At 52.5% G+C, this 14,648-nt stretch overlaps 1 protein-coding gene across 1 annotated transcript in view; it reads right to left on the bottom strand.

Annotated features, from left to right (window-relative positions):
- The window catches only part of atp11a (ATPase phospholipid transporting 11A), a gene marked incomplete at its 3' end in the record, with an annotated part of 65,484 nt that overhangs the window by 20,504 nt on the left and 30,332 nt on the right, over window positions 1-14,648 (bottom strand). Inside the window, exons 3-14 of the mRNA XM_080525624.1 lie at window positions 7,259-7,348; window positions 6,777-6,857; window positions 6,557-6,664; window positions 5,996-6,124; window positions 5,153-5,256; window positions 4,897-4,947; window positions 4,479-4,543; window positions 3,532-3,613; window positions 2,885-3,035; window positions 2,489-2,686; window positions 2,144-2,317; window positions 345-511 (exon numbers count right to left, since the gene is read on the bottom strand). Of these exons, the coding sequence (XP_080381750.1) occupies window positions 345-511; window positions 2,144-2,317; window positions 2,489-2,686; window positions 2,885-3,035; window positions 3,532-3,613; window positions 4,479-4,543; window positions 4,897-4,947; window positions 5,153-5,256; window positions 5,996-6,124; window positions 6,557-6,664; window positions 6,777-6,857; window positions 7,259-7,348 (1,400 nt within the window). The remainder of the gene's footprint in view (window positions 1-344; window positions 512-2,143; window positions 2,318-2,488; window positions 2,687-2,884; window positions 3,036-3,531; window positions 3,614-4,478; window positions 4,544-4,896; window positions 4,948-5,152; window positions 5,257-5,995; window positions 6,125-6,556; window positions 6,665-6,776; window positions 6,858-7,258; window positions 7,349-14,648) is intronic.

Genomic DNA, 14,648 nt, shown 5'->3' with positions numbered 1-14,648 from the left:
CGGAACCCAGAATGTGATTTAGTGAGACGACTAGCACCGTGTGTGCACACTTTTCTTTTGAAAATGAGTGAGTGAGTGAGGGAGGGAATGAGTGAGTGAGGAAGGGAGAGAGGGAGGGAGGGAGGAAGGAGGGAGGGAGGGAGGGAGTGTAAGCACAGATGTGTGAGTGCGTGTCTGTGTGAGTTTGTGTCTGTGTGCGTGTGTGTGTGTGCGTGTGTGTGTGTGTGTGTGTGTGTGTGTGAGTTTGTGTCTCTGTGTGTGTGTGTGTGTGTGTATGTGTGTGTGTGTGTGTGTGTCTGTGTGTGTGTGTGTGTGTGTGTGTGTTTGTGTGCCAGTGTAGTCACCTCTTCATGCCTTCTACCAGTGCCACCTCGTCCGGTGAGGAGGAGATGTAGGAGGACGTGGCCTTGCCTTGGTGGATGCCCATTTTGATGCCATCCACTGTCTCCTCCTCCTTCACCTGCACCGTGTGGCACAGACACAGCGCCCGGAAAAACAGCTCCTCGCTCTCCTGCCAAACCAAGCCAGGAAAACACACATCACACACAACACACACAACACACACAGACATGACACACATAGGGTGCCACCCTTTCTCAGGTTGTTTGGGTTAGCAAATAAAGGTAACAAGTCAAGTCATTACAGTCACACATACTGTACACACACACACACATATCGTACATCATTCCAAAATGATGACGCGGACAGGCAGGTCACCTGAGCCCATATCCCTCACAGCAAACAGCAGCAGTGTGACACAGGATCCCTGCATGAGGCATTCAAATGTCATCCTCAGAGGGGGTATCCATGTCTGAGCTTAAGTGGCGTTCACCTGGTAGACAGCTGCTTGTCTGGGGCAGACCCGGGCCACATGCAGCCTTCGTTCTATTACCCGGCCCGCCATCACCAGCTGTTTTAGTTTGAAATGGTAAATGGACTGCACTTATATATCGCCTTATTCCAAAGCGTTTACAATGGCGCCTTATTCCAAAGCGCTTTACAATGGCCTCTCATTCACCCATTCACAAACACATTCACACACCAACAACGGCAAGCTACAATGCAAGGCATGAGCTCCCACTCATTGGGAGCAATTTGGGGTTCAGTGTCTTGCCCAAGGACACGCCGACACGTGGCCAGCTGGGAATCGAACCGCCAAACCGCCGGCCTTGTGATCATTAGACGCCGGCTCTATCTCCTGAGCCGCAACCGCCCCCCATTTACCATTTATCCATTTCGTTTTAATTGTAGCAATGCCTACTTAAAAGTGCGGCCTGCCTGAATAGGCTTTTCGGTTACCTACCTGTAATAATTCATCATTAAAAAAATGAACAGGCATGTTGCCTATGACAACATGCCAATATTGTTAATGTGGCCCTCCTGTGAAAATGATAGCCCACTCCTCGTCTAGAGGATAGCCCGCTACTCACATCCCCTACCTCTGTGTTCTCCACATAGGGTATCGCGACACACAGGGAGACACTGGTATTAAGGGATGCTTACTTTCACATCATACCACACCATATTATGGGATGTTTACTATAGTACTACTGTAGGCCTTCGAAATTCTCAACAACACTGCAAGATTATTCCTTAACACTGATGTAGAAACACACCAAAACAGTGAAATGAGAGCATGCAGCTTTCCCTATCATCCCATCCACTTGGCTCTCTGTGTACTGTGGACGTGGAGGGACTCCAGCTTTAATTCCATTAAAAGATAAAGAAGTGTAAGCTGGTTAATCATGAATTGAGGGCAATGGGGGTTTCACGCTCCAACCTTTCCTCTGTCAGGAAGCTGAGAAAGAATTGTTCTCTGTTGCTCTCTGTGTGTGTGTGTGAGAGAGAGAGAGAGAGAGAGAGAGAGAGAGAGAGAGAGAGAGAGAGAGAGAGAGAGAGAGAGAGAGAGAGAGAGAGAGAACGATGTTTTGGCTTCACGGTCATTTGAAGGTATTTAGAGCAGTACCATGACTATAACAGCACAGCTTCCTGAGCCATAACAGTATAGGCTATAAAAGTAAACTTTTGGTTTCCTGAACAAACAAGCTTGTATATATGCATGCATATATGCCATGCAATTTGCAGGCTCTCTTGGATGAATGCTTTCATGGCCTGTGTTCGTTAGTCATTGTCTGTCTCTCACCTTTGCCCCTGGGCCAGGGGATGAGTCAATCATGTCCATACCCACCGCCCCTGGCATGACCTGCCCATTGCAGATGGCCTGAGGGACGTAGATATGGCCATCCACACAGCACTCGATGAACTCCATGTTGTTCTCAGTCAGAGTCCCTGTCTTGTCAGTGAACACATACTCCACCTGAGAAGAAACAGTCAGTTTGCAAGGAGAACGTTTTGTATGTGTGTGTATGTGTGTGTGTGTGTGTGTGTGTGTGTGTGTGTGTGTGTGTGTGCGCGTGCGCGTGCGCGTGCGCGTGCGCGTGCGTGTGCGTGTGTGTGTGTGAGTGAGTGTGTGTGTGTGTGAGTGTACCTGTCCCAGCTCTTCATTGAGGTCAGAGGTATTAACCTGGGCCCTCTCTCCCAGCTCCTCGTCAAACATCTCGTCGTCCCACATGATGAAGTAGGAGCCCAGGAACTTCTGCATCTCTACGGTAACGTACATGGAGACAGGGATGATGTAATTAAACAACACCATGAAGGCCAGGAAATCTGTGAACGCTCTGATCACCTGGGAGAGAGAAAGAGAGAGGGAGTGGGAGGGAGGGAGGGTAAGAGACAGAGAGAGAGAGAGAGAGAGAGAGAGAGCAGTTGACGAGACAAAGGAAGAGAATACAGACAGACACAAAGAGAGAAAAGAAAATCAGTCATCAGAAAAAAAAAGACAAATACAGACTGATGCATTGTGGGAGTTGTAGTTGTGACCTACTATGTGGCGCTGCATCTCTGACTCGGTCTTCCCATTGTACCAGGGCTGGTCTCTGTCTGGGTCTGCCTGCCACACATACTTCAGCACTGTGTTGATCAGAGCCTTACTGATCAGGATGCATAGGTAAACAATCAGGTAGGCATTCATCGACCTGTAGGTGGAGACAGAGAGCAGTGTGAGAGGAGGCAGAGAGCTCAAGGGTTAAATCTATAACCACAACGATGATCGAGTCATTAGAGGTCAAGCTTTGTATCAAATGAGCAACAAAAAATCTGATGATTATTCCAGACGTAAGACTAGCTATGGAAGCCGGTTACTAGAGAATACCGGGTGAATTGAGATTAATCAAATCATGTCTGATGTCGAAGAAATCTCATTAGACTGTCTACTGGGGTGGGCTGGGGAGCATCTGAAGAGGTCTTTACAGAGAAACAGGATACGATGTAAGCAGACGCCAATCAATGCTTATCGCTAAGTGCTTCCCCAACGGAACCAAGGTAAATATGCATCAAGGACTTGATACCTGAAGTACACTACACTTATAACACAGAGAGAGAGAGAGAGAGAGAGAGAGAGAGAGAGAGATAGAGAGAGAGAGAGAGTGAGAGAGAGAGTGAGAGAGAGAAAGAGTGGCTGACTGGACTTACTTCTCAACCGCCGAGCGTTTCTGGGATTTGGACTGGTAGTTGAGCGCCATCTTGGTCTCCATGCCTGTGTAGATGGCGACAGCTAGGAGAGACAAACAACAAGGGTGAGCTCAGCGTGAAATAACAACAAGTGACCTCTTCTCTTTCATCTGCACTGATCTGAAAACAGGAGGATAAGTGAATGCAATGTGGCAGAAGGAAGCTTAGTAGGTGAATTGCTTTCAACTTTCAGCTCAATGCGTTCCGAACCAGGGAAAGTGGCGGGAAAGAAGACAAGCCGATGAGACAATGTGAAATGGCTGAGAGGCACCCTATAGGCCAGTTCAGACCAAAGATCCGCGACGAGACGAGGCCGTTTTAGAACGTCCAGCTTCTAGTTCCAGCGGTCTGAATTATCTTTGTAATCTTCAATCTTTGGTCTGAACTGCCCTGTTTTAGAACTTCGGTTGCAAGTGGTTGCCAAGTTTTTCTCTGCGACGTTCTAAAGCGGTCTCGTCTTGTCGCGGATCTTTGGTCTGAACCGGCCTTTAGTCACCTAGTCTCTAATCTCTCAAGTCCAACAGACAGAAGCTCCTGTAAACACAGTGATACTCACTCTCACGAAGATGTGTTATTGATTGATTGAGCCAAAACCATTTGGAAGGGCAAGGGGGGGGGGGGGGGTACTTTTGAGATTGATACGGTGTGGATACTACTATATATTTCCCTCTTTATATTTGATAGAATTTATAGCAAATAACAAATAAAGAAAAAATCAAATACAATTAACACTAGCCCAAAAAAGGGCTTTTAATTTTTTTTTAAAAGATAAAAAAGAAAGGGCAGGGGCTTATGGCCCTATCTGTGCACATGGTGCCTGCCTCAGCTTCATGTCAAGTCACTGAGCAACATTCCAGTATGCTGTATGTTTGGCTGTAGAGGTGAAGTAGCTCCGTTTACTGCATTACCGTATATGTGCTCTGTGTTTTTCAGTGTCGCTCCTCGGAGAAGAAGGTTCTCTGATCCCAAAGGCCTGCAGTAATTACAGTTCATTTTGGATTAGTTCAATAACAACCATACCGTATGTTGATATTACAGTTGTAGAGTGCACTCCTCTTAATAATAATCATTATAGTCTCTGTTAGACACTCTTTCAACCACTTGGTTCTTTAGGGCAATGTAGATTGTAAGCTTGAGTGCTTCTGCCCCTTTCCAACCCACTTCACCCACATTGTCATAGGTGTGCTTCCTACGTATAGTACATTGTATTTCCACAACCAAAAACTAAGATAGAAAATAAAATCCAAATAGCATGATTAATGCACCAATAAGACAGGCTCCAGACAGACGGCATACCACAAGACTCTCAAACAGAAAACCAATTACCTTGCTATGGGCTCGTTTCTGTCGGAATAGATATTGATTCGGCCCACAAATCTGTCAAAAGAGCGAGAGGCAAATGAAAAACAATGAACATTAATAATTTCAGGTAGTATGTAATGTGTACAGAGTGCATGTCTGTGTCTGTTTCTATGTGTGTGTGTGTGTGTGTGTGTTTTTCCACCTTTTCTCTGTAAAACAATACAACTACAATACCATTGATTGTCTGGAGTAAGACAGTATGTTCAGCCTTGTCACTTACTTGTAGAGGTCTGGTTGCGGTTGTTCACATTCAATAGTAGCCTGCAGAGTATCCACCTCCTCCTCCGTGTTAAAGGCCTTTGTGTCCTGCACAGCATATAAGGTCTTTGTTGGGGAGGAGGTGGGTGGAGGGCAGAGAGGGAGGTCAGGTCACTGCAGCCAGCTTTTACACGCATGCATGCATGCATGTATGCACACACACACACACACACACACACACACACACACACACACACACACACACACACACACACACACACATGCGCCCACACATTCACACACACACACACACACACACACACACACACACACACATGCGCACACACACACACACACACACACACACACATATGATTCTTGTGTGGGAGTTTAATGTCTAAATTGTGAGCTGCTTTGTTGCCTAAAGACTGAAAGAGAGACGTGGTGACTTCTTCTTCTTCTGATATGTTGTAAAACATTCCTTTTCAGGACTCTCTTCACCTTACAGCAGTTTTGTTGAAACTGAAATCCTCATATACTGAGCCAAGACAGCAAGGTTTATGACTCACTTTGTCTGAGTCAAGATAAATCCCTCTCTCTCTCTCTCTCTCTCTCTCTCTCTCTCTCTCTCTCTCTCTCTCTCTCTCTCTCTCTCTCTCTCTCTCTCTCTCTCTCTCTCTCTCTCTCTCTCTCTCTCTCTCTCTCTCTCTCTCTCTCTCTCTCTCTCTCTCTCTCTCTCTCTCTCTCTCTCTCTCTCTCTCTCTCTCTCTCTCTCTATCCAAACGCATCTCTTTCTCTTACTCCCTTTCCTTCTCAGTCCCATGGCCTTGGCCCCCTCTCCTCCAGGCTGGGAGTGTTGTGTTACCTTGTGGCTGGACTCCCCGTCCAGACTGGCAGTGGTGACGAAACAGGTACCATCCTCCCGACTGGTGGAGAGGAGGATGAGGTCACAGGGGAACGTCTCGTCTTCCTTCACTAGCACCACATCACCCACCTGACACCAGACCGTGAGGAGAAAGGGAGAGGCGGTGTTTGATGTTAGCTGTTAGCTGTCTCACGTGAACTAAAGCCAACATTCCGAATGCTCTCATAGTGGATTTCTTATTCATTGTTTAAAAATCCTCGTATGTGACAGCAGCTGATGAAACCGGGAACAAGTCAGCAACCGATCAACATGTTCAGACTTTTATTCAGAACATTTTAAATAAATGTCATCCTTGAAAACCAATGACACACTCGCTAGTCAAGCGAGCATTGGTTGCCTGTAACATATTAAAAAGAGACTCATATCAATATGAGCTCATGGATGTGACTGTGATCCTTTATCTGACTCACGCTTTGAGCGTTTCTCATCTTGTGGTATGTAGAGGCAGGTTGACAGGTAGATAGATACCTGGCTGGCTACACTAGAGGGACACAGACGTACCCTGAGCTTGCAGCTCTGTTTGCGCACCACCTTCCCGTGCTGTAGCTCATGGACGGGACACTGGTTGATGGCGCAGTCTGCTTTGTGTCTGAGCCAGTCCTCATAGCCCTGAGAGAGGGATAGGCAGGGGGGGGGGGGGGGGGGGATAAGCATTGCACACTCAAGAAGAGATGAGATATGTGTGTGTGTGTGTACATGTGTACGTGTGTTACTGACTCACCTGTTTGATGGCTGTGACAGTGATGACAAAGAACAAAGGTAGTCCGCTGGTGATGGGACTGGTGGGTGTGTCGATGATCAACTAGAGAGGGAAAGAGAGAGATAAGAAGAGAGAGATAGGAAGAGAGGGAGAGATGGGGGAAGAGAGAGAGGGAGGGAAAGTAGAAGAGAGGGATGGGGGGGGGGGAGAGATGGAGGAAGAGAGGGAGGGTGGTAGGGAGAGAGGGAGGGACACATCAGGGAAGAGACAGAGGGGGGGAGAGAGGAAGAGAGAGAGAGGGAGAGAGAGAAGGAGACATGGGGGAAGAGAGGGAGGAAGGGAGAGAAGGAGAGAGGGAGATAGAATTCTTGTTCCTCAGACTCAATATGACAAAATACAGAAATAATCTTATCAGTCATCATCTATGACTCTTTTTCTTTGGCAGCATTTACAATATATGTCTTGACAAAGATGGAATTGCATCTATCACTGAAATACCTTACCTGTACAAGAAATATGATGAGGAAGTAAAAATTGGCAATCCTTCTGAACTGCTCAAACAAGTTCTTCGGTATAAAATTCCAGAAGGTGTACTGTGAATACAGAACAGAATAGCACACTGATTCATGAGTCTGTCTCAGCATACAGGAAGTACACTGAAAAGTACCAGAAGAGAGCAACGCTCTCACACAATAATACTCTGTTCTAACAATACTGTTGTGAAGGCCCACAGTTTTAGAGCCAGTTTAGTTTCCCCGAAATCAGCCCTTCTGCCCCAGTTATTTACTTTCTTATTTTCTATACTATTCTGTACGTTTATGAAGGTATATGTATTATTATTGTAATGTTTCTGTATATATTTGATGACGTAGTATATCCGGGGTGTGTCCGTGGCCCGGATGTTGGGTTCGGTGGTGCCTATATAAGAGACGGAAGTAGTCCGCGAGTCAGAGTGTGTGAGGAGAAGCAGAACGAGAGAGAAGCAGAACGAGAGAAAGCAACGAAGTCAATCGAAGATGGCGGATTCCGTAACACGCACCCCGTGCTGAAGCGGACCACCAAAAGTGATTATTGAGTGTACCAGTGTAGCCCGTTTAGTTGCGTTCAACGTTGGACCAAGCGAGACGCCAGCTGGACATCATCGTCGCCTCCACGAGCGGACTGCGACCAAACACTGACTCCAGCGGAGCTTCGACGCGGACCACGGGACTTGGGCCCTTCACCTCGTGGTAGACCACGAAGACGGCCCTTTCCCTCCGTGTTGCTACGTCCCCCCCCCTTTCGTCGGCTAAACTTCATCGACGCACATGCCATTCAACCAGGCCTCAACGCGCACCACAGCCCTGGACTATCAGCCTGTTCAGGCCAGAGACTACCAGTGAGTGATTGTGTGTGTGTGTGGCCGGCCGGGAGGGAATGTATATATGGGGATGTATACAACCGTCATGTGTAATAAATGTGTTGTTCATATGTAATACCGTGTGTTAGTTGTTTGTAGCTCCAATGCTAATGCTAGTTGTTTGTAGCTCCAATGCTAATGCTAGTTGTTTGTAGCTCCAATGCTAATGCTAGTTGTTTGAAGGCTAATGCTAATGCTAGTTCCCTTGCTAATGCTAACGACATTAACTGCTAGTCTAACGGTTTGCTGTCGCCCCCCTGCCTGTATCCTCCTATACTGCCTATTTAGCTCCCTTAGTTAGATAACCAGCCCCTTCCTAAATTATACAGTCCTTTTCAGCTACTCCCTGGTTACAATTGGTCCTTCGAGCCGGATAGGTAGTGTAGTGATAGCATGGCTGAGCGCAGCCAACCAGACCAGACAGTTACCCCCCCTTCTCCGCCCCCTGAGCCAGAGCCACGACCACAGAGAGTCCCGCGGTTGCCTCCGAGGTTACAGGAGTATGAGCTTGAGCTCGAAAGCTCACTGAGTGGTAGCGAGGAGCGCACTCCACGGGATACAGTGGTCGGAGAGGCCGAGGTGTCCGCCGGCGAGCGGGTGGCTAGCACTGAGACAGCCCTCAAAGAGCACCAGCCTGAGGATGAGATGGCAGAACCGCAGGGTTTTGCCGTGGAAACGGAAGAACAGGAAGGAGAGGCCCGGTCCGACAGCGCCTGCGGGCGGAAGAGGGAGGGCCTCAGCCTTAACGATCTGCCTCCCAGTACGGCGCGCTCGAGACCTAGCTCCTGCCGCTCAGTGGCTTCCTACCGGTCCAGGGCTTCCGTGGGCAGTTCTGCCTCTGGGGCGGATAGCCTGCACTCCAGAGGGAGTAGTGCCGCGCTGTCCGAATGTATGCGCCAACAGGCCGAGATGGCGTTAGAGCGGGAGCGCCAACAGGCCGAGACGGCGTTAGAGCGGGAACGACTCCAGTTCGAGCGTGAACGCCTCCAGCGCCAGGAGGCGCTAGAACGCGAACGCCTCCAGATGAACGGAGCGGAACGCGCGGCGGAGAGACAGCGCCAGGAGGCGCTAGAACGTGAATGCCTCCAGCGCCAGGAGGCGCTAGAACGGGAACGCTTCCAGATGGAGCGCGACCGCCTCCAGACGGAGAGGCAGATGAACGGAGCGGAACGTGCGGCGGAGAGACAGCGCCAGGAGGCGTTAGAGAGGGAACGCATCCAGTACGAGCGCGAGCGCCTCCAGATGGAGGGGGCGGAACGCGCGGCGGAGAGGCAGATGGCGAGAGAGCAACTGCACGCAGAGAAGATGGAGGAAATGATGCAGACCATGCGCGACGTGTGCATCAGCAGAACTCCGTCGGCCTGTAGCTCCAGAGCATCATCCGCACGGCCCTCTCGAGTGCCATCTCCTGAACCCCCCGCCGATGGCTCCATGACCCCCGCCAGGACTGTCCAACTACAGGCCCAGCTGACCACCTGGAAGGAAGAGGACCAGGGACCCGACCGCTACGCGGCCCAGAGGGAGCCAGCGTCGCTGCCCGGGAGGGGAGTCATCCCCCAAGAGCGTAGCACACCCCTAGGTCCTCCAGTGCACCAAAATGCATGCAGGCCGGACACCCAGACCGTCACTCCAGCACCGATGATCCACTACAGGATGTTCCCCCAGGTGGAGGGACCCAAGTTCCCCTTCTTCAAGGACGAGGACAGGAGCCAGTATGTGGAGCTACGCATCTGCCTAGACACGCTCTTGGACAACTCCTGCTCAGAGTCCTACAAATATGCGATTCTCCTTCAGCATGTGAGGAACCCCAGAGCCCACAACATGGTACTGGCCCATGCCTCCGCACCGACACCTTACACCAGAGCGCTCGCTGACTTGGATGCCCGCTACGGTCGTCCCTGGAACCACGCCCTTGCTGAACTGCAAGCCCTCGAACAGCAGGCCCCCATCAAGGATGACCGGGCGCTGGATGACTTCGCGCTCCGCGTGCACACCTTGGTTGGAATGCTGAAGACGCAGGGCCCAGCTGGCGCCAGCGAGATCAACAGCACCTCCAACGTAGAGCGGCTGCTCCGCAAGATCCCACGCTTCCGGCAGGAGAGGTTCCGGCGACAGCAGCGCGTTCGTAACCCCGGGAAGTTGGGTCTGAGCATGGCTGCCTTCGCGGAGTTCCTACTGGAGGAAGTGCATGACACCAACGTAGACGCCATGGGTTACGCTGAGCCGAAGAAGGAGAGGGAGAAGGGAGACCGCTGGGACCGGCCGAGCTCGAACAGAGGACGCCCAGTAGGAGTGCTGCACACGGAGGAGGAGCCTCGGAGAGAGAGGAAAGCCCGACCTGAGGGAAAGGATTCCTCTCAACCCCCTCAAAAGGGACGGAGAGGTCCACCGCCATGTCCGTACTGCACCAGCGAGCACTGGTTCAATGAGTGCAGTGACTTCAACAACCTGAGTACCGAGGACAAGCAGAGGTGGCTCGAGGAGAACCAGAGGTGCTGGAACTGTGGGCGCGACCATCTGGCTAAGAACTGCACCTTGAGGAGAAAGTGCAATCGCTGTGAGGAGGTCCACCTCAACATTCTACACGAGGTCTCCCTCGCCAGGTCCACGGAGGGCACCAGAAGCCCTAGGTCCGGTCGCGCACCGGAAGAGGAAACCCCTGTCTACTACCTAGACCCAACCCAGAGCAGCGGCTCCAAGGTCCTACTGAAGGTGGTGAAGGTCCGACTCCACCACAACAACGTTGAGTACGACACGTACGCCGTTCTAGACGACGGGTCGGAACGGACCATCCTCCTCCAGGAGGCAGTGCGCCGGTTGGGGCTCCACGGGACTGAGGAGAAGCTGACTCTGCGCACGATACGTCGCGACCTTAAAGAGGTCACCGGGGCGAGAATCAACTTCTCTATCTCCCCGGCGGGGAGGCCGTCGGATAGACATCGGCTTCAGAATGTCTTCACCGCCGACCAGCTAGCGCTCTCCCGCTACGACTACCCCCTGGAGAGGTTACGCGCAAGATATCCCCACCTACGGCGAGTAGAACTACATCCGATAGAAGGAGCGGAGCCAACCCTTCTCATCGGCTCGGACAACGCTGCACTGATCGTGTCGCTCCGTCCTCCGCTGAGAGGACCACGAGGCTGCCCGATGGCTGTTGAGACTGCGCTTGGGTGGGCCCTCCAAGGCGCTACCGAGTGGAGAGATAGAGACGGGAGAGCTACGTCATCCCTCCATGTCCGCACCGAAGAAGTGCAGACCATCAACTGCCTTCACACCAGTGTAGACTCCATGAATGCGGCGCTGCTAGACAACGTCCAGAAGCTGTGGACGCTAGACGTTGCGCCCTACAAGAATGAGAAGCTCTACGTACGGTCAAAGGAGGACGTCTACGCCCTAGACCTCCTTAAAGCAAAGACAGTGCGTATCGAAGTCCAGGGCGTTAAGAGATACGTCACACCACTACTCCGCAGAGAACTCATGCCAGAGTTTCGAGTATCCCCTCGAACCGTCCTACAGTGTCTGACCAGCACTGAGAAGCGTATGAGGAAGGACGAGGTCCTTGCTGCTTCTTACCGAACGGAGATGAAGAAACTGACGGAGTCCGGTCTGGTGAAGAAGCTTGAGCCAGCCGAGGCGAACCGGAGTGCCGAGTCTTGGTACCTCCCGCACCACAATGTTCACCACAACGGGAAGAACCGAGTGGTCTTCAACTGTAGCTACCAGGTGGGGAAGCTCAACCTCAACCACTATCTTCTCCCGGGTCCAACCTTGACCCCAGCCCTCTTGGGAGTTCTGGTGCGCTTCCGTCAGCAGCCGATCGCAGTCAGTGGTGACATTAAGCGAATGTTTCACCAGGTCAGGATGTTGGAGGAAGACAAGCCACTCATGAGGTTTCTCTGGAGAGAGGACCCGAGCGACCCCGACCCCTCTATCTACCAGTGGGAGGTGCTACCCTTCGGGACAACCTGCAGCCCCTGCTGCGCTACCTATGCGCTACAGACTCACGCCGCGCAGGAGACGGCACCTCCTGGAGTGTTTGACGCCGTCCATAAGAGCTTTTACGTGGACAACTGCCTCCACAGTTCGAAGACAGCCACGGAAGCCCGTCAGCTAGTCCAGGACCTGCGTGCTCATCTCCAGGAGGGTGGATTTGAGATCTGCCAGTGGGCCAGCAACGACCCGCAAGTCATCAGAGACCTCCCGAAGGAGGCCACCTCGACCAGCAGCGAGGCTTGGGTCTCTCACTCACCAGATGATGCTCAGGAGATGACGCTCGGACTTATCTGGCAGTTCCAGACCGACACTCTACGCTATCGCAATAAGCCTGCCAAGCCTCAACGCGTCACGATGAGAACGATATACAGCACTCTAGCGAGCCAGTACGACCCACTGGGGTATATCGCTCCCTTCACGACGATGGCCAAGGTGCTTGTCCGGGAGCTGTGGGCCCAAGAACGAGGATGGGACGATCCTCTGCCTCGTCACCTAGAAGAGAAGTGGAAGGCCTGGGAGCAGGAACTTCCCACTCTCCAGCACATCAAGCTGCAGCGGAGCTACTTCCCTCCCTCCACGGACCTAGAGAGGAGTGTCATCACGCTACATGTATTCTGCGACGCCTCGGAGATGGCGTACGGGTCCGTGGCATACGTCAGAGCGGCAGAGCTTGGAGGTGAAGTCCACGTCTCGTTTGTCCTGGCACGTTCCCGAGTGGCGCCGAAGAAGCAACAGTCCATCCCAAGACTGGAGCTGTGTGCTGCCCTGAACGGCGCGCAACTGGGAAGGTTCCTGCTCGACGAGCTCCAGCTACCTCTGAAGAGCGTCACCATGTGGTCAGACTCCACTACCGTCCTCCAGTGGTTGAAGTCCAGCTCATGTCGGTACAAGGTGTTCGTGGGCACCCGAGTCGCAGAGATTCTGGAGTTGACTGAGGTGAACTGCTGGCGTTATGTAGACTAGTAGAGGAACCCTGCTGACGTCATCACGAGAGGGGCAACTCTACAGGATCTGGCTGAGCCCCACCTGTATCACACGGGACCAGACTTCCTACAGGAGCGGGAGTCAGAGTGGCCAGCCACGCCGGCGTTAGCAGAAGACAGAGAGGACAAAGAGCTGCGTAAGACGTTGTTCTGCGGAGTCACCCAGGCGGTAGACCCTGCGACTACTCCAGGAGAGGAGTGTGAGACGCTCGAAGAGCTGCAGAAGAGGATGTTCTGCTCCAAGGCCGGTCTACCCCTAGATACTACGCTCAGCGCCGAAGATTACACCGCGGCGGAGCTCCTGGTGCTGCAGAGTGCCCAACAGGATGCCTTCTCCCGAGAGCGGGAGTGTCTCGAGAAAGGGAAGCCGATCCCCTCGGACAGTAGACTCCGCGGCTTAGCTCCAGAGCTCGACGGTGTTCTCATTCGCGTGGGTGGCAGACTGCGCCGCGCTCAAGATCTAGACCTGGACACGAAGCATCCCATCGTGCTTCCCACTAAGCATCAGGTCACCAGGTTGGTCATCAAGCACCATGATGACAAAGTGCAGCACGCGGGTGGAGAGCGTGTCTTCGCGGAGGTACGACGGAGATTCTGGATACTCCATGGACGGGAGGCGGTACGGAGATATCAAAGGTCCTGCTCGGACTGCCAGAGGTGGCGAGCCACGCCGCCGCAGCCCATGATGTCCGATCTGCCCGAGGACCGGCTGCGACTGAGACAGGCTCCGTTCCACTCTACTGGGGTCGACTGTTTCGGGCCACTCCTAGTCCGAAACCGGCGAGCCTCCGAAAGCGGTGGGGCATCATCTACACGTGCCTGACGACGAGAGCAATGCACCTGGAAGTTCTGCACCAGCTCACAAGCGACAGCTTCCTCATGTCCTTCAAGAGGTTCACCTCCAGGCGAGGGACCCCTAAGACCCTCCGGTCGGACAGAGGCACCAACTTCGTCGGTGGTGAGGCCGAGCTGAGGGCGAGCTACGCTGCGATGACTGAGGAGGCCCGTGACCGACTCGCCTCCCAGCAAGTGAAGTTTGTGTTCAACCCCCCAAATGCTCCACACTTCGGGGGAGCCTGGGAGCGGGAGATTCGCTCAGTAAAGAACGTCCTACGTACCATTCTCGGACAGAAGGTGCCTACCGATGAGGTGCTCCAGACTGTGCTAGCAGAGATTGAGGGCATCTTGAACTCCCGGCCCCTAGGCTATACCTCCAGTGATGTAGCAGATCTGGATCCCATCACGCCTAACTTCTTGCTGATGGGGCGGCGAGACTCTGCACTGCCTCAGGTAGTCTACGACCCTGCAGAGCTCACCGGAAGAAGATGGTGGAGGCACAGCCAGGTGCTCGCGGACCAGTTCTGGAAGCAGTTCATACTGCACTACCTGCCGACCCTGCAAGTCAGGCAGAAGTGGACGAGGGAGAGAGACAACTTGTCCGAAGGTGCCGTGGTACTGGTGATCGACCAGTCCCTTCCACGCGCCGCCTGGCAGACAGGCAGAGTGACCAAGGTCCTG

This window comes from Nansenia antarctica (genome assembly GCF_963989245.1).
Source record: "Nansenia antarctica genome assembly, chromosome: 3".
NCBI classification, from domain to species: domain Eukaryota; kingdom Metazoa; phylum Chordata; class Actinopteri; order Argentiniformes; family Microstomatidae; genus Nansenia; species Nansenia antarctica.
Note: the sequence above shows the minus strand (reverse complement) of the source record. Positions and strands in the feature narration are given on the sequence as shown.